Source organism: Zea mays, chromosome 3 (assembly GCF_902167145.1).
Source record: "Zea mays cultivar B73 chromosome 3, Zm-B73-REFERENCE-NAM-5.0, whole genome shotgun sequence".
NCBI classification, from domain to species: Eukaryota; Viridiplantae; Streptophyta; class Magnoliopsida; order Poales; family Poaceae; genus Zea; species Zea mays.
The window spans coordinates 180280936-180299078 of NC_050098.1; the positions used below are offsets into that span (position 1 = coordinate 180280936).

Below are 18143 nucleotides of genomic sequence, written 5' to 3' on the forward strand. Positions count from 1 at the left end.
AAATAATAGGAGACAGAGTGGGTTGAAGAAGAAAGTTAATCCCATTAGCAGTCTCATGAGCCTGTGGGAAGGGGGAAGGCGGCGGAAAGGCAAGGGACTCCTGATATGTGGGCCAATGAGAAGGGGGAAAGCAGCCCATTCCGTCGCATCCATACGAAAGCCCAGGAAAATGCTTGTCCTCCACTTTAGATCGACGTCCTTCCACCCGATCCATGGGAAAACCCTAGAGCTAGAGCTTGACGCGCACCTAATTTTGCGCGCCAAATGCTCGAACACCTTCGCGCCATAGCTACCCGCTGGCATTGGCAATATCCGAAGCGAACAGGGCTCCCGCACCCCAACACCTAATTTGTGCGCGCGCCCGTGTCACAAAGAGAGTGAAGAGAGAGCATGGAAGGCTCACCCGCCGATGCCGCCGGCTCCGGCCGCCGCACGCGCACCCGGGGCGCGGAGGCGTCGGGGCGTGCCGCCGTGCTCCAACAACTCCGCGCCGTTCGCAGTGGTCAAATTCGTGCCTCCGACGCCATCCAGGTGAAGGTTGACGCCCCGATTTACGACACCGTCCCGGAGGAGGAGTACAACGTGCTCGTCGCTCGCCGCCGCAAGGAAGCAGGCGAGTTCATCATCGACGACGACGGGCTCGGTTACGTCGAGGACGGCCGCGAGGAGGACTGGAGCCACCGCGCTCTCCCTTCCTCCTCCGACGAGGGATCTGAAGGCGAGGACGGCGCCCCCCGCAAGCGGAAGCAGACGCGCCCTCCCCAGGCGAAGCGCCAGCCGCAGCAGTCCGCCAAGGTGGCCTCTCTCTCCGCCGCTGCCGCAAAGACGGGCCAGCAGATCTCCTCTATGTTCACATCCTCGGTATTTAAGGGACGCGGCAGCGACCGCGCCAAGAACTTGGCACTGGCCGCCGACAGCATCGTGGACGACGTCATCGCCGAGTTTGCACCTGACGAGAACGACCGTGAGGAGAGGCGGCGACGGGTTGCTAGGGTTTGTGCGCCGCAGCCTGTCCCAACAGTTTCCTACATCAAGCCTCAAAAGGTAATTCTCGATGCTGAAATGGTCAGATCGGAGAATGAAAATGATATGGTGGTGGAATTGAAGAACGATACTGAGATGGAAACCAATTTGGAAGAAATTCCTGGTTCTAGTGCTGAATTGGTGGTTAATAAGAGTTTGGAGGAGCCGAAGCAGGAGGATAATGGGGAAGTAAAGATAGAAAAGGCACACCGCCTCAATGCAAAGATTAAGGCGGAGGAGTGCAGAAATAATGATGTGACGAGTGCAACAGAAGGATGGATGAAGATATGTGGGAATGGGGAGAATGCAGTAGGTGAAGAAGGGGTGGCTGTTGATGGTAACACCAATGTGGATGAAAGTTCAGAGTTTGAGCTGAAAGATGGAGCACTGCCCTTCTACATACTGGATGCATACGAGGAACCATTTGGTGCTAATTCAGGCACAGTGTATTTGTTTGGGAAGGTAAATATCACTTCTACACTGAAATTTCAAGTACAATTCTGGTAAATTATCCCTAAGGACACAGTTATACTTTCTGATGTCTGACATACACCTTTTTCTTTAATTGATTATTAGACATTGTAAAACCTGGGGCCAATTCATAGCACCACTGTATGTATTATTTAACTATGTAGGATAATTCGTACACCATATATGTTATGGTCCTTGACATGTTTAAGTATTAATTGCATAACCCTGATAGTATCCAATAATGATATCGAGCATTACAGTGATACTCCCTCAGTCCACAAATGTTTGTCGCTATGGTATTCGTGCCATAAGTTTGACTAGATTTATAGAATATATTAGCAACATTTGTATATTCAAATAAATTTACTACAAAATAGATTCAAAGATCTATCTAATGATACTAATTATGAACTATAAATATCATTTTTTTCTTATATAAATGTGGCCAAAGTTAAAAATGGTTGACTCCTCGAAAAATGAGAATGACCAACATTTGTGGATAGAGGGAGTAATTGCTATCATAAACTAACCAGTAATCAATGTCTCAAAGAAAGTTTATGTGGGTTTTTCCAAAGGATTCTAAATCGAAATAAAAACTTCCTGTGCTTGAAAGATGTTTCACTAAGTACTAGGGATTCAGTGGATTGGTGTGTAAATCCTAGGTTGTGCCTAATTTGTTGGTGATGGATCTCTGTAGATAGTGTGTCCGAGTCATACTTTTATCACTAGACACATTCATTTTCCTGACAAGCTGCTTTCCTGTTATAGGTTGAAGTTGGCAAGCAATTCCATAGTTGTTGCGTCATTGTAAAAAATATTCAAAGATGCATATATGCTATTCCAAACCGGTCAGTGTTTCCAATGGACTCCATATCAGGGATAGAAAGAAACCCCACTGCTGACCTTTTGCCATCACTTCGAGCAACTCTACATGTGAGAATGATTTTGTTTTTATGCTTAGCACATAGCACTGCAATGAAATATGCATAACACATTCTCTATTACCAGGAGTTGGCATCAGGATTAAAGAGTGAAATAGCTGACAAATTGTCAGACCTCAATGTGTCAAATTTCATAATGACTCCAGTCAAGGTTAGTAGTTGCACATGCACACAAATACAAATATGCTCCCCCATCTACTGGGCTAAATGGTTTATTTGTCATGCTTTAGAGGAATTATGCATTTGAGAGGACTGATCTACCAAATGGAGAGCAGTATGTCCTAAAAATCAATTATCCTTACAAGGTATTTGTCTTGTCAATACATTTTTATCGCTATTTTACCTTCGTAGTTTATAACAGCCTTTGAGGGGTGTAGGTACTTTTTTTGTCTAAATGTTATTGTGGTTGCATATTTGGTTGCCATGGACATGGAATACAATTTAATGTAATGATAAGATTTGAGAAACTGAAGTGTGTCTAGTATCTAGCATATCTGGTTTATCAGTCCCTTATTATTTGGGAACTGATGCTATATGTTGAATTGATAACTAATGGCATAAATGATTTAATATGTTACCTAGTATAAAAGGCACTGGATATTTCTATCCTAGAAGTTTTTGAAGTATAAAAAACAATATTTTCTAATTTGTATTGAACTCGATCCAAGTCATCTTTATATTTCATCTTGTACGCTCAACGGAGGAACCTAGGAAATTAAAAATAAGAACCCACAACCCACAAGGTATTATGAGTCATTTCTTAAGTGTGCCTGCTAATCTGGGAATTCTAGAGTTGTATGCCGATTTGATATTTGTCAGCTATACTCATCATCTAACTTGAACTGTGAGAATTCTTGATGTTTGTAGGCTTGTAGCACAGAAAAAGCAACCTCATAATCATTGGCTTATTCTCTACCATTAGCTTTTGAATATTCATTTTCATGTCATGATCACTTTGTTTAAATACCATAATCATTTTAAACGAAAATAGTTTGTGTGCTAATATACTCAAGTCTTACTTGGGTTGGGAGCTGCTGAAGGGTAGGATTGATCTTGGAATATTCATGATTTAATTATGAAGGAAATACCCCATGTAGTTGTTGAAGTGTATAAGTGAATTGACTGCCTTCTTCTATTAGTTTAAGCTTTTGGGTTGAACTGGTTAGTGCGTCCACTCTAACATGGTATCAAAGTCAGAGGTCTTGATTTTGAATCATGATAGAGGCTTTATTTGTGTCTCCACCCATTTATTTCCACGTTTGCGCCTTTCTCTCTGGCTGTGTTTGCGCCTTTCTCTCTGGCTGTGTTTGCGCCTTTCTCTCTGGCTGCACGTAAGTGGGTGTGTTGAAGTGTATAAGTGGATTAGCTACCTTCTCCCATCAGCTTAAGCTCGGGTTGAACTGGTTAGTGTGTCCACTCTAACAGTAGTAACGAAGCTCATGGGTTTAGGACTAAACTATGTTCTTTCTTGATGGTTTCTTTCAGTGTATAAACCAAAAAAATGCATCAGTCTCACTCAATCTTTCAAATTTGCAACTGTATTACTTATGTTATACATATTTTCTTAGGATCCTGCTCTACCAGCAGACCTCAGGGGTGAACATTTTCATGCATTGCTTGGGACAAACAATAGGTACAATGCATACACCTTGCATTATATGGCATGTGCTATACAATATAGTCCAGATGTTTTTCCTGATGGATGTTAATCTTTTTACCTTTCCAGTGCTCTTGAATTGTTTCTTATCAAAAGGAAGGTCAAGGGACCTTCATGGCTGTCGGTTTCCAAGTTTGTGACACGGCCATCCACTCAGCGGGTATATCCTTGACTTCAGCCTGTGATGTTACTATGGGTGTTTTTTCATAGCAAGCTAGTTAATGTTTTGATAGCTCTTTCCTGATTCTTTTGTTGTACTATATTGTTGGTGGTGTCCTTTTGACTCCACGACAGGTCAGCTGGTGTAAATTTGAAGTTACAGTTGATTGCCCAAAGGATATATCTGTTTTGACAACAAGTACAAATCTAGAAGTTCCTACTGTTGTAGTTGGAGCAGTTAATCTCAAAACTATCATAAATGAGAAACACAATGTGCATGAGATTGTGTCGGCATCTCTCATATGTTGTCATCGGGTGAAGGTATGCTGTTTATTTGGTGTTGAAATATATTTTCTAGCATTTGATTTACTATTTTATGTACTATGACAATGAGGTGGCAAAAATGGTTCATATCTATGTGAAACAATCGTTTTCAGACAAATTGACACATTTCCATGTTGCATAGCAACTGTTTACATTTTTCAAAGGCTCACACAAGAAGGGAACCCTCATGTTCTGCAAACTAAACCTTCCCTTTTTGGGCAATTTACAGATTGATAGTCCAATGCGTCCAGAAGATTGGCAGAAACGGGGAATGCTCAGCCATTTTACTGTTGTGCGCAAACTTGAAGGTAGCATATTTCCTATAGGTCTTGCTAAGGAAGCTTCTGATAGGAACCAGAAGGCTGGTAGCAACGTGCTAGCACTAGAAAGCAGGTGGGTGCTTCCTTTGACCATGGAAATTTGTTGTTTAGGACCAGGTTTGGTCAAATCTTAGAAACTAAAACACCAATAACTACTATATTATTTCGTTTGAAAACAAGTTATATGTGAAGATTTGCATTCAAGGTTTTGACAAAATCTCTAAATTCAAAGGATTTTAAAAATATATTCTAGATAAATATAATGGTCAAAGATACCCATTCAAGACCACGCAAAATCAAATGGCTTGACTATTTTTGACCAGAGGTAGTGCCCATTTATTTTGATGAGTTCCATTGTTGAAGAATGCATTGATTAATTGGTCTACTCCTTTTTCCAGTGAACGTGCATTATTAAATCGCTTGATGATTGAGCTGAGCAAACTTGATTGTGATGTACTTGTGGGACACAATATTTCAGGGTTCGACTTGGATGTGCTTCTACACCGTGCTCAGGTCTTTTTAATCATTATGTGCTTTGTTGCTTCCTATGTTTAACCTGTAGCACACTACTCTTCTTGAGTTCATAAATTTGTGAGTTTTGTTTATAAATTATTTAGGTTTTTTGTTCTAGGTAGGTTCAAGGGAACTTGCATTACAAATTTCTGACTATCATTTTCTTATTTAATCATCTGCTAGACATGCAAAGTGCCAAGCAGCATGTGGTCCAAGATTGGTCGTCTCAGGCGATCATTAATGCCCAGGCTTACCAAAGGAAGCACACTCTATGGTTCTGGAGCAAGTCCAGGAATTATGTCCTGTGTTGCTGGCCGTCTTCTCTGTGACACCTATTTATGCTCTCGTGACCTTCTGAAGGAGGTAACCTGCAGTGCGATTATTTTTTTAATAATGGAAGGCAACTAACCATACAATTTTTAAATATAATTTCAGTTACCAAATTCAGCGTTTAATTCTGTTCCATGCAGGTGAGTTATTCCTTGACACAACTTGCAGAAACACAGTTAAAAAAGGTCAGGAAGGAGGTTTCTCCACACGATATACCTATGATGTTCCAGTCTTCAGGCGAACTGCTCAAACTGGTAATTTCATTCAAACAAAATATTGTGCTGCTTTTCTCTAACAGAATGTCTTCTATTTTTCTCATAAGTTATGAAACTAATTGCAAAATTGTGGCACTCACCTAGGTTGAATATGGTGAGACAGATGCATGGCTTTCTTTGGAGCTCATGTTTCATTTGAGTGTTCTCCCACTGACACGACAATTAACCAACATTAGTGGTAACCTGTGGGGGAAAACACTCCAGGTAACAGTCACTATTATCATGCATATTGTGTAGTTAACTAGGAAGTCGTGCATCTTGACGTCATATCTCAAATGAAATTTCCTGTAGGGTGCTAGGGCTCAGAGGGTAGAATATCTACTACTGCATTCATTCCATGCAAGAAAATTTATTGCACCAGATAAATTTGCACGCAACAAAGAGCTGAACTCCACAAAAAGAAAAATGAATCCTGATACTGGGGGTGCAAATGCTGATGATGGTGCTGCTGATCCTTCCGTTGATGATGAAGTGCATAATGGTGATCAAAGTAAAGCTAGAAAAGGACCTTCATATGCTGGTGGATTAGTTTTGGAGCCTAAGAAGGGTCTATATGACAAGTATGTTCTACTTCTCGACTTCAACAGCCTTTACCCTTCAATAATTCAGGTAAATGGCCAGTACTCAGCTTCTATAATTTTTTGCTTGCTCCCTGTAAAGTTTAAGATAAACAAATTATAGATGTTCTATCTTCAATGTGGGAAACTCTAACCCTAGATTAGGGTTGGGCATTGTATTAGTAGACCAGGTTAACTGGGCCAGACCCATTACAAGGTGTGCAAGGGTAAATACACGGGGAAAACCCCCAAACCCTAGACAGTATCTAACACCCCTCGCAGTCACAACTCTATCTTGTACAGATGTTGAGACTGGACCGAAAGTCTAGGAATACACGAATGTCACTTGCAGCGACACGCTCGCGGACGAAGTGCAGGTCGATCTCCACATGCTTCGTGCGCTGATGCTGCACGGGATTGGTGGAGAGGTAGACGGCGTCGACGTTGTCGCAGTAGACGAGGGTGGCGCGTTGAAGGGGGCTGTGGAGCTTGTGGAGGAGCTGGCGCATCCAGGAGGCCTCTGCCACGCCGTTGGCCACAACGCGGTACTCGACCTTTGCGCTGGAGCGGGAGACGACGGGCTGCCGCTTGGCGGCCTAGGAGATGAGGTTGGCGCGCAGGAATACGACATAGCCGGAAGTGGACCTGTGCGTGTCGGGGCAGCCGGTCCAGTTAGCGTCGGTGTAGACCACGAGCTCCGACGTTGGGGATGGTCGGAGGAGCAGGCCGTAGTCGAGGGAGCCGCGGAGGTAGCGCATGATCCGTTTGAGAGCGGTAAGATGGGGCTCCCGTGGGATGTGCATATGTAGGCACCCCTGCTTAACGGCGTAGGCGATGTTGGGTCGGGAGAAGGTGAGGTACTGAAGCGCGCTGGTCAAGCTCTGGTAAGACGTCGCGTCGGTGTGATATCCTGGCCCTTGGGATGGTGATATCCTGGCCCAAGGCTTAATAGAATTAATAGAGTATTCATACCAACAAGGCGCATCTTTTTTTTCGGAAGCCTATCTCGAAAGAACCTCCAAGTTAAGTGTGCTTGGCTTGGAGCAATTTGGGATGGGTGATCGACCGGGAAGTTTTTCTCGGGTGCGCATGAGTGAGGACAAAGTGTGCACAAAAGACCCGTGTTGGTTTGTGGGGACAATATATGATCCTAGAGAGCTGCCAGGAGTAAGTACCGTCGGTCCAGGGATTGGACGGGGTGTTACAGTCGGCGATCGGGGGCCTGTCGTCCTCAGAGAGCTTCGTATGAGTGTCGAAAGACGTGGAGCAGGGCTTGCAGTCGGACATGTCAGCCCGCTCCAGGATGTCGATGGTGCAGGAAGAGACCCTGGGGCCGGCGTTCGACGGTAATGCCGAGGAAGTGATGGAGGGGCGCCAGGTCCATCGCAAACTCCCGCTGGAGGGCGATGATCGTGCGCTGTAGGAGATCGACGTAGAGGAGGAGGTGGACAATGTCCTTGCCACGTCGGTAGATGAAGAGTGACGTATCCGACCTGGCCTTGACCAAGTCGATGGAGGCTAAGTAGGAGGCGAAGCAACAGTATCAAGCCTGCGACGCCTGCTTGAGGCCGTAGAGGGAGCGGTTCAGCCGACAAACTAGAACCGGGTGAGCAGCGTTGACGAAGCCAGTGGGCTGGCTGCAGTAGACAATCTCCATCAGAGTGCCATGGAGGAAGGCGTTCATGACGTCGAGATGATGAATCCTCCAGTTCTGGGAGAGGGCGAGGGAGAGGATGGCACAGACGGTGGCGAACTTGACGACGAGTCTGAAGGTCTCGTCGTAGTCCACTCCGGGGCGCTGGGTGAAGCCCCGAAGGACCCAACAGACCTTGTAGCGGTCGAGGGAGCCGTCCGAAGTTAGCTTGTGGCGAAAGAGCCACTTGCCGGTGACCACATTGGTGTCAGGAGGACGTGGCACCAGGTCCTAGGTGTGGTTGGCCAGCAGGGCCGCGTACTCCTCCATAGCCCGACGCCAGTGTGGGTCAGCGAGGGTGGTGCGTACGGAGGAGGGGACCAGGGAGGCGTCCGGTGGAGTAGTGGCCGTATCGGCGACCAGAATAAGCCGGTCGACATTCCGAAGGACACCGGTGGCGTGTCGGGTCACCATCGGGTGAACGTGTTTGGGGTCGCGGTGAATGGGACCGGGTGGTATACCGACGACTCAGAGCGGACCATCGGGGGTCCTTCGGAATCAGCAGTGATAGACGACGACAGAGTCGGTGAATCGGGTCGCGCCCGTCGAGCGGCCTAGGTTCGTGGGCGCCGAGGGAGGGGCGCTCCCGCGACGGTGGTAGACGAGGGCGGGATCGGTGAAGCGAGTCACACTCGTCGACGGGGCCGAGGTCGACGGGGCCGCGCGTGGTGCAGGCGCGGTCGCCGGGGCCACACGTGGCACGGGTAGAAGTGCGGGCGGAGGTGTCGGAGCTGCGCGTGGCGCGGGCAACGGTGCGAGGCGAGCGCCTGGTGTAGTGGGGTAATCGGGTCGGACTCAAGGAGGGAGTCGAGATCGATGGGTGGGGAGTACCCAACAAGAGGAAATACATCTTGGTCGAAGACGACGTGACAAGAGATGATGATGCGGTGGGAGACGAGGTCAAGACAACGATACCCCTTGTGGTCAGGGGAGTAGCCAAGAAAGAGGCAGCGGGTGGAGCGGGGAGACAACTTATGAGGAGCAGTAGCGGAATTGTTGGGATAGCAGGCACATCCGAACACGTGGAGGTTGTAGGAGGGGCTATGTCGTACAGGGCGAAGTGGGGAGTGGGGTGGCTCACCGCCTTCGATGGGAGGTGGTTGAGGTGGGTGGCGGTGTGCAGGGCCTCTGCCCAGTAGCTGGCAGGGATAGACGTCTGGAAGAGAAGGCAATAAATCATATTGGAGATGGTGCGAATCATGCACTCGGCGTGACCGTTCTGGGCAGAGGTGTAGGGTCACGAGAGACGCAACTGAGCGCCACTGGTGAGAAAGAACGATCGTGAGGCGTGGTTGTTGAACTCGCGGCCATTATCGCACTGCATGGTGCGGATCGGGCGACAGAACTGGGTGGAGACCCAGGCGAAGAAGTGTGTGAGAGTGGTGAATGTGTCGGACTTCAACCGAAGAGGAAAAGTTCAGAGAAAATGGGAAAAGTCATCCAAAATCACCAAGTAGTATTTATTTCCAGAAAAACTGAGTACAGGGGAGGTCCAGAGATCACAACGAACCATGCTAAAAGCCTGCTCAGGCCGAGGAGGTAGTAAATGGGAGACGAGCCTTCAGGTGGCTGTAGCGGGGGCTGAGGCCACGCATGAGGTTCAACACCAAGGTACGGTCCGCCATTGGCTTGCCGAGGTCTTGGAGGGAGTCCGCCAGGCCTTTCATCTGGCGACAGTACTCCCCAATGGAGAGGTCCCCCTGAGAGAACTGGTGGAACTGGGCGTCGAGGTGTAGGGCCTGAGCGTCCCGGTTCCTGAGGAACTATTCCTCGAGAGCGAGCCACACCCGACGGCCCGTGTCCGACTGGTCGAGGATGATTTCCTGGAGCTTGACGGTGATGGTGCCGTGGAGACGCGAGAGCAGCACGCTGTCCATTAGGGACCAGGACGGAGACGGCAGGGCGACGATGTTGTCGAGGACGTGGTCGGCGAGAGTATAACACCGAAGAGTGAGGAGGATCTGCCCTCGCCAACGAGGGTAGTGGGAGGACGCTGGGTCCAGCACGAGGGACCGGTTGTTGTGGAGCCTGGCAGCCTGTGTGTGGAGGGCGGCGATGTGGTCGGCGTCGAGTCGAGAGGTGAGGGGGGCCTCGGGAGTGGGCGGAGGGGTCTCATGGGCGATCAGAGGAGACTCTGTGCGGTGGCCATCTGGGCAGTCAGAGCGGCACTCATGGCGCGCTCTTGCTCCAGGACGAGTGTTGCGGCGCGCTCGCGGTCGCGGGAAGCAGCAACAGCCGCCTGGATGGTGGCGATGGTCGTGACGAGCGCCGAGGAAGCAGGCGAGGAGGTAGTGACGCCGGGCCACGTAGGGGCCGCAAGGGCGGGGAAGCTCGGAGGGGAACCGTGGTGCGGCTGGGCAACGATGGTCGCGTCGGGGAGGGGCCCGAGGTCGGTGATGTATGGGGCCCCTCCAACAGCGAGCTCGCTGTGGGAGTCGAAGCCGGCGTCGACGCTCTGGGGGGCGAGGCCGGCAACAGCGAGGGCGACGGTGAGAGCAGTGGTGTCCGCTGCCCGTGAGGGGACCAAGCTAGCGACGACACAAGTGGTGGCCACGCCGTGGCGGGTTGGGCTACTGCTGCGGCGACCGTGCTGAGGGCGGCGCACGCCTGTTGGGCAGTGGCAGCCGCGGCGACACTGGTACTGGACAGGGAGGTGTCAGTGGTGGAGGGAGAAGGTGGAGTAGCCGCCATGGAGTAGGGGTGCGGTCGAGCCGGGTGGTTGCGCGGCTGGAGCAGGCGGCCGGGCGCGGCGAGACCGAGGCGCGGCCGGAGAAGGGGAGGACGGGGCCGACGGCGCCCGGCGAGGGGAGGGCGGGCCGGCAGCCACCGGCGCGCAGCGGGGAGGGTGGAGGGGAAGGGCAGCGGCGATCGGACCAGGGAGGGAGGGAGAGAGGGTGGCGGCTGGGAGGGGAAAGAAAATTTGGCTCTATACCATGTGGGAAACCCTAACCCTGGATTAGGGTTGGATATTGTATCAATATACCAGGTTAACTGGGTCAGGCCCATTACAAGGGGTGCAAGGGTAAATACACTGGGAAAACCCATAAACCCTAACCAAACCCTAGACGGTATCTAACATTCAGTAGTGCCTTTATTATTATCTGTCCACAGGAATTCAACATATGCTTTACCACTGTCGAGCGTTCTTCTGATGGCAGTGTACCTAATTTGCCAGCATCAAAAGTTACTGGTGTTTTACCTGAGGTAATTGCTTATGGATGTGACATTGAGATTTAGAGCTGTCAATAGTTTTTGGTGATCAAGATTTTGTATGGACATGTATTTTCCTCTTGTGTTTACAATCGTGGTTCACAAATCAGTTGCTGAGGAGTTTGGTGGAGAGGAGAAGGATGGTTAAATCATGGTTGAAGACTGCTTCTGGTCTTAAAAAGCAGCAGTTCGATATTCAGCAACAAGCATTGAAACTTACTGCAAATAGGTCAGAATTTCTATAACAAAGATAAGTATGTCTGCTAGTATTCCACCAGTATGAGTAATAAGTTTCTGACTCAGTCTTTAATGCTCGTGCTCCAGCATGTATGGTTGCTTGGGCTTTTCCAACTCCAGGTTTTATGCAAAGCCACTTGCTGAGCTGATTACACTCCAAGTGAGAACAAGTTTCACTCACAGAATTTTATTAGCAAACCTGTACTTTGTTGTGTTGTGGTTAATATGATTCATCTTTCAGGGTAGAGAGATATTGCAAAACACTGTAGATCTGGTTCAGAACAATTTAAATTTGGAGGTATGTAGAATCCCTATGTCTATGGGTTTCTCTGTAGTAATAAAGCATTCAGAATAATTGAAATTGCTTCAAAGGGACATGGCGAGAACAATTTGGTAGATGCTAGAGATTAGAAGTTAATACTGTATTACATCTTAAGTTCATTGCAGTGGAGATTAAACTGAAGGGGGTGAATATGCCTCCTGAAAATTCAGTCCATTGAAGATTCAACACCTTTTTTTTATTAATTAGCTGCTTGTATTGATATTTGTTTTCCTTGTACTGGACAGGTTATCTATGGTGATACAGATTCTATCATGATACATACTGGACTTGATGACATCTCCAGGGCAAAAGCAATTGCAGGAAAGGTTATTCAGGAGGTAAGACTCAGGATGTAACATCTTAATGCGCAAGGTGCAGATGTTCATTTTAATGCTTCAGAAAGAATACCATTTAATACAGTAAGTTTATTTTGTTTGACAACGGTAATCCCAAATTTAATTACCAATGGAACAAAATTAGCCACTGTTCAAGTTGAAACAGCCACCTGCCAGACACTCAGGGCTAGTTTGGGAGTCTAAAAACCGGAGGGGGTTAGAGGGGCTAAAATCCCCTTCTTATTCAAAATCCCCTTTGGTTTTGTGGCTCCCAAACTAGCCCTCATATTTCTAATCACCCAGGGATCAGACAATATGAGCTATCCTTACCCCACAAAAAACGCTAGTAGTTTCCCCAGAGGAGGCAAGCCATAAAACCTTAAGGCTTCTGATATGGCCCTTGGCCTATACCACAGTACACAGACTGGATCTTGCTTAAACTTAATATTACTGCCATCTCCTGGAATCATCAGTTGCTGCCCACCCCTTTCAGGCTCCTTCGCCTGGCCATGGAAATACAAGGCCGTCCTCTTCTGACTTCCCGCCCTACTTTCCATCTAAGTTCATTTTTGGCCGTCAAACTATCTCTTGACAATTTGATTTTTGCAACCAAACTACCTTTTGAGTTTGATTTTGACCATCTAAATATCAAAACCGGACGACCTTGGCCCTTGACTGGTTTCAGAGGTGGTTTTGACTATATATATTATAAAAATAACAAAAATATGGTTAGATCTCTAAAAATCATATCCAATTCACTTTAAATAAAAATGTTCAATGTCCAAAAATAGACTTCATTTATAAGATGTGCAAACTGAAGAAAGATGGTCTTACCAAGAATGCTTCAATTCAGGTGAACAAAAAGTACCGTTGTCTGGAGATTGATCTTGATGGCATATACAAGAGAATGTTACTTCTTAAAAAGAAGAAATATGCTGCTATTAAAGTAGCACTGGATGGCAGCTTACGAGAGGTTTGTGCTTATTATGAATTTATGCATCATCTTGTGAAAGTAGAACAGTTGTTTAACATGTTTGATGCAGAACATTGAACGCAAGGGGCTCGATATGGTCAGACGTGATTGGAGTTTGCTGTCAAAAGACATTGGAGATTTTTGTCTTAAACAAATTCTGTCTGGAGGGTGAGCATTTACATTTCTATTGTAATTTCGCTCATGTTTTTTTTCTAGTCTGACCTTTGTGAAAACTGCCTCTACAGGACATGTGATGATGTTGTTGAGTCAATACATAGTTCACTTGTCCAGGTTAGGAGTCGGCCACCTTTTCTTAATATTAATATCAATACTCAAGAAACATTGGTTTCACAACATACTGTTGCTCTGCAATGAATCCTTGGCTTAAAACATATTATTTGTTATATATTTCTAATACTGTATACTATAATATACTGAATGAGGCTATGTTCAGGTGCAAGAGCAAATGAGAAGTGGTCAAATAGAACTCGAAAAATATGTTATCACAAAGAGCTTAACAAAAGCACCAGAAGATTATCCAGATGCTAAAAATCAGCCTCATGTTCAGGCAAGAGTTGCATACCCTTGTTTTGTTTACTCCTGATTTCTTTGGCAAGGCAGAAAACTGATGAGCTAATAAATGTGTAAATGGGTTCCTCAGGTTGCTTTGAGACTCAAGCAAAATGGTTACTCTGGTTGCTCAGCTGGTGACACAGTACCTTATATAATTTGCTCTCAGCAGGTATTAATAAATGTTGTCTTTTATGTTTTGCATGCTTACTAAACCATCAATTGCTAATCCACATCGCAATTTTTTAGATTGTCAACCTGTTATATGACACTGATTGGTACTCCTGTTTCACAATCTGTACAAGCCTTCTAGGCACCAAGTTCATCATGTATACAGACCCAGGAAGCACCTCATCAAAATTATAAAAAGAGACCAACACATCCCTAATGATATTCACATTTTACACCACTCACAAGTCACAATCTTGATTTTCTTGCTGAACCAACATTTTGAAACATTTCTTCATAGAGAAAATTCTTCATAAGATAAGAATATGGATAAACGCGGTGTCTTCAATAGAAAGAACCTTTTGTTTACCTGCAGTGTAATTTCAGGAAAAATAAAATATATAATCTTTTGCCTGGAAAATATCTCTATTTAGCTATGTTTGAAGCTTGATTTATCTGACCTTAAACTGTATTTGCCCGTACCGTACAGGACTCAGATAATGCACATTCTGTGGGAATAGCTCAGAGAGCTAGACATCCCGAGGAGTTAAAAAGAGACCCTGACAAGTGGATGATTGACATTGACTATTATTTATCACAACAGGTTCTTCCCCATTGCAATACATTATCCCTTTTCGGAAGATACAGTTGTCTTTCCATATGCTATAATATGTGCAGTCTTTCTGATTCTAAATGCCTTTGCAGATTCATCCTGTCGTTTCTCGTCTGTGTGCTTCCATTCAGGGCACTAGTCCAGCTCGTCTGGCTGAATGTCTGGGCCTTGATTCGGCTAAGGTGCATATTTTCTATTGAGTCTTGAATATCTTAAATGATTGGCATCATTTCTTTCAATATAGTGTTTGCTGATTCTTATTACCTGGATCAGTTCCAACCAAGATTGACTGAGTCGAGCAACCAAGATACATCTATGATGCTGTTATCTGTAATCGATGACGAAGATGAGAGGTAAACCTCTAACATATCAATTTCAATTAATGTAGCAGTATTATGTTCAAAAAATTAATGTTGCAATATTTCAGTAAATTCAAATATTATTGTTTTAATGACAGATATCGTGGTTGTGAACCACTGCGTTTGTCATGCCCAAGCTGTTCTGGTACCTTCGACTGCCCCCCTGTATCTAGTCTGATTACTAGTGCTAGTGCTACAAGTGTATCAGATCCAATTGAAGGAAAGGATGCTACTGCTAATTTCTGGCGCCATATGCGGTGCCCAAGATGCCTAGATAATACTGTTGAGTCCAAATTTTCCCCTTCTATGCTCGCCAACCAGGTGAAAATCAATTTAATATGCATGGCCTAGAATTTAAGTTGATTGAAACTGAACTTTATGTTGTCCTCCATGTGTAGATGAAAAGACAGGCTGATAATTTCATTAGTCTATATTATAAAGGTTTGCAGATGGTAAGTGTTTCAGTTTGAGCCTTAATATATTATACGAAGCCTGTTTATGACTACCCTTGATCTTTTGGGCTGTTCTTTTCTTCCAGTGTGACGATGAGGGTTGCAAATACTCGACTCACAGCGTAAACCTTAGAGTTATGGGGGATTCTGAGAGAGGAACTGTCTGTCCTAACTACCCACGCTGCAACGGTCGCCTAGTAAGACAGGTTTGTCGGCAGTTCGCTCCGCCTGAGCTTACAATTTGCCCATTTGGGGAAAGTGGCAACTGGTGTCTAATCTAAACCTTTTGCGTTTAACAGTACAAGGAGTCAGATCTGTACAGGCAACTATCATACTTTTGTTATGTACTTGATGCAACCCGGTGTCTTGAAAAGGTTACGCATCAATCTGACCATGTACTTTTTTACCTTTTCTTATAATCCAACTTATGTCATAGCTGACAGTTAACTGCTTTTGTATGTAGCTGGACCAGAAGGCAAGGCTCCCCTTCGAGAGAGAGTTTGTAGCAGTAGGCCAAACAATTAAATTGGCACTGCTAGAGATCCAGAAAATCCGAGACAGATGTGCATTTGGATGGGTTCAGCTAAAGGACCTTGCCGTATCAATATGATGTTTTTCTTGTGTGAAAGGGCTCAATTAGATAAGTTTGAATTAACCGTGCAAGAAATTCATCTCTCTGTAGGTTATTCTAGATCTCGTTGGTAAAAGGAACAGGACACGGCAAACGGTGTATCGAAACACCAGCCGTCTTTGGTATTTCCCTGCGTGACAGACCTTGTATCATCTATACATGTGTTTTAGCCAGTGGCTGTATTGTACAACTTTATGTTGTGTCCGTCTCCATAGGCCTCGGTGCATGTGCCAATGTAGTCTTGTTAATATAATTATACGCAGCGTGTGATGAGAAAAAAAAAACAAGACACTAGATTACTAATGTCGCGAGTTGCGGTAGATGGGAAAAATATGGGAGGGACAACAAGCACTTCACATGCATTCTGGAATTGGTCCTCTTTCCGTGCCATTTTTTACCTCATAACTGCGCTGTTTATGCTTAGGAGTGGATATCGAGCCAGCTCGGCTCGTTATACTAATGAGCTAAATATCTGGCTCGGCTCGTTAGCAAGCTCGAGCCAGCTTGTTAGGCTCGCGAGCCACACAACTAAATACAAAGATATATATATATATATACTAGTCGGTTGCCCGTGCGTTGCGACGGCTTACAACAATAACCACGTAAACTATCCATAAAAAAAAATCAAGATTTTTTATTGATTGTCTCCGCTCTTTGTATAATATATATTTTTTGATTTGGTTAACTGATGTTATTGTTTACTCCATGCAAATATGTCTTGGTACAACACGGCCAATGAAGTGAGCGATTTGAAGAGAGTTCACAACGATTGACTCAATGAACAGAGATTATAAAATGACATAATTTCATCATACAGAGACCAAATAAGAGCAAGTTTGTGACATCAAGTTTCTAAAATAAGTCCCATAAAGTCAAACTTATAAAAAAATAGATCAAAATATGGAGTGATTGCTAAAGTCAAGCATCAATAAAAACTGGATGTGCTCCATATAAATTATGCTACTTCGTAGCAATTACTAACGTTTAAAACCAACAAATAACCTTTCATTTTGCTGTTAGTGTGACAAATCATTGTTGCTCCATCCAATTCAGCAACCTCAAACACCATGTAGTCCATTTGCGCTAATGTGGTCTCAGAAACGACCTAATGATTGTAAGAGCAAAGAATGTCGTGTCGTGCTTGGGCTGTAGCCTCGGCCCGTAATGCTGGTCCGGTCCAACATGATTATTTTTTTATTTTACAAAAAACGTATATACCTATATACAATTTATATTGAATATTTAAAACATCTTAGCGTGATGTTCTACTGGTTAGACAGTTTCACCCAGTGTCTCCCGCCCTTCTTCCATCAGGGCATGAGTTCGAACCCCACCTCCTGCATGATTTTTTAACATCGTTACGCTGATTTAATTAAATGGATCGACGGGCTAATGGGCTGGTCCGACACAGTTAGCAAGCCGGTATGACGTGTCTATGCCATAGTTGTGGCCCGTGTCGGGCGTCGTTTGGCATCTATAGACGTGCAGCATATTAATTTTAAATAGCTGTGAGGGGTTGTTTGTAAAAAAAATGACGCATGACGACCGTTGAAACTGGTGCTTTAAGTATATATATATATATATATATAACTGAAAAATCATATTTTAAGTGTTTAACACTACAAACACAAAACCTTTATAATATTATTATCATATCATCGTCCTAGCTTCTAACTTTTAATATTAAATTAAATAACCAAATATGTATTAACTTACATATTTACAAACTCTTATTATAATAAGATAGCAATAAACATCATTATAAAGCAATTAATCATCCATTCCACAAACATGTAACATTTGATTGCACAACACTAACATCATATGCTGCTAGAAACAAAGTTCACAAAACCAACCAATAATCAAATATTAAATATGCAATGTAGGTATGTAGCCATGCAATAATGCAAATATTTAAGCACATGTCACATCCACACATGTCCATATCACAGATTATAACTACGAGAAAACAAGACTATAAGAGATGAGACGACAACAATGATTAGACAA

The 18143-nt window shown here is 45.0% G+C and overlaps 1 protein-coding gene across 1 annotated transcript; it reads left to right on the forward strand.

The window, feature by feature from the left end:
- The first annotated feature begins 293 nt into the window (after window positions 1-293).
- On the forward strand, window positions 294-16321 carry LOC100194009 (uncharacterized). Its single transcript, NM_001359369.1, has 31 exons — window positions 294-1485; window positions 2263-2427; window positions 2503-2586; window positions 2666-2740; window positions 4004-4068; window positions 4162-4252; window positions 4387-4572; window positions 4805-4968; window positions 5294-5408; window positions 5592-5771; window positions 5879-5992; window positions 6098-6217; window positions 6305-6622; window positions 11375-11467; window positions 11584-11702; window positions 11798-11870; window positions 11952-12008; window positions 12278-12370; window positions 13221-13340; window positions 13411-13508; window positions 13586-13631; window positions 13795-13908; window positions 14002-14082; window positions 14569-14682; window positions 14784-14873; window positions 14965-15044; window positions 15149-15371; window positions 15449-15502; window positions 15589-15708; window positions 15802-15876; window positions 15966-16321. The coding sequence occupies exons 1-31, from the start codon at window positions 391-393 to the stop codon at window positions 16110-16112; spliced, it is 4569 nt and encodes a 1522-aa protein (NP_001346298.1). The 5' UTR covers window positions 294-390; the 3' UTR covers window positions 16113-16321.
- The last annotated feature ends 1822 nt before the right edge of the window (window positions 16322-18143 follow it).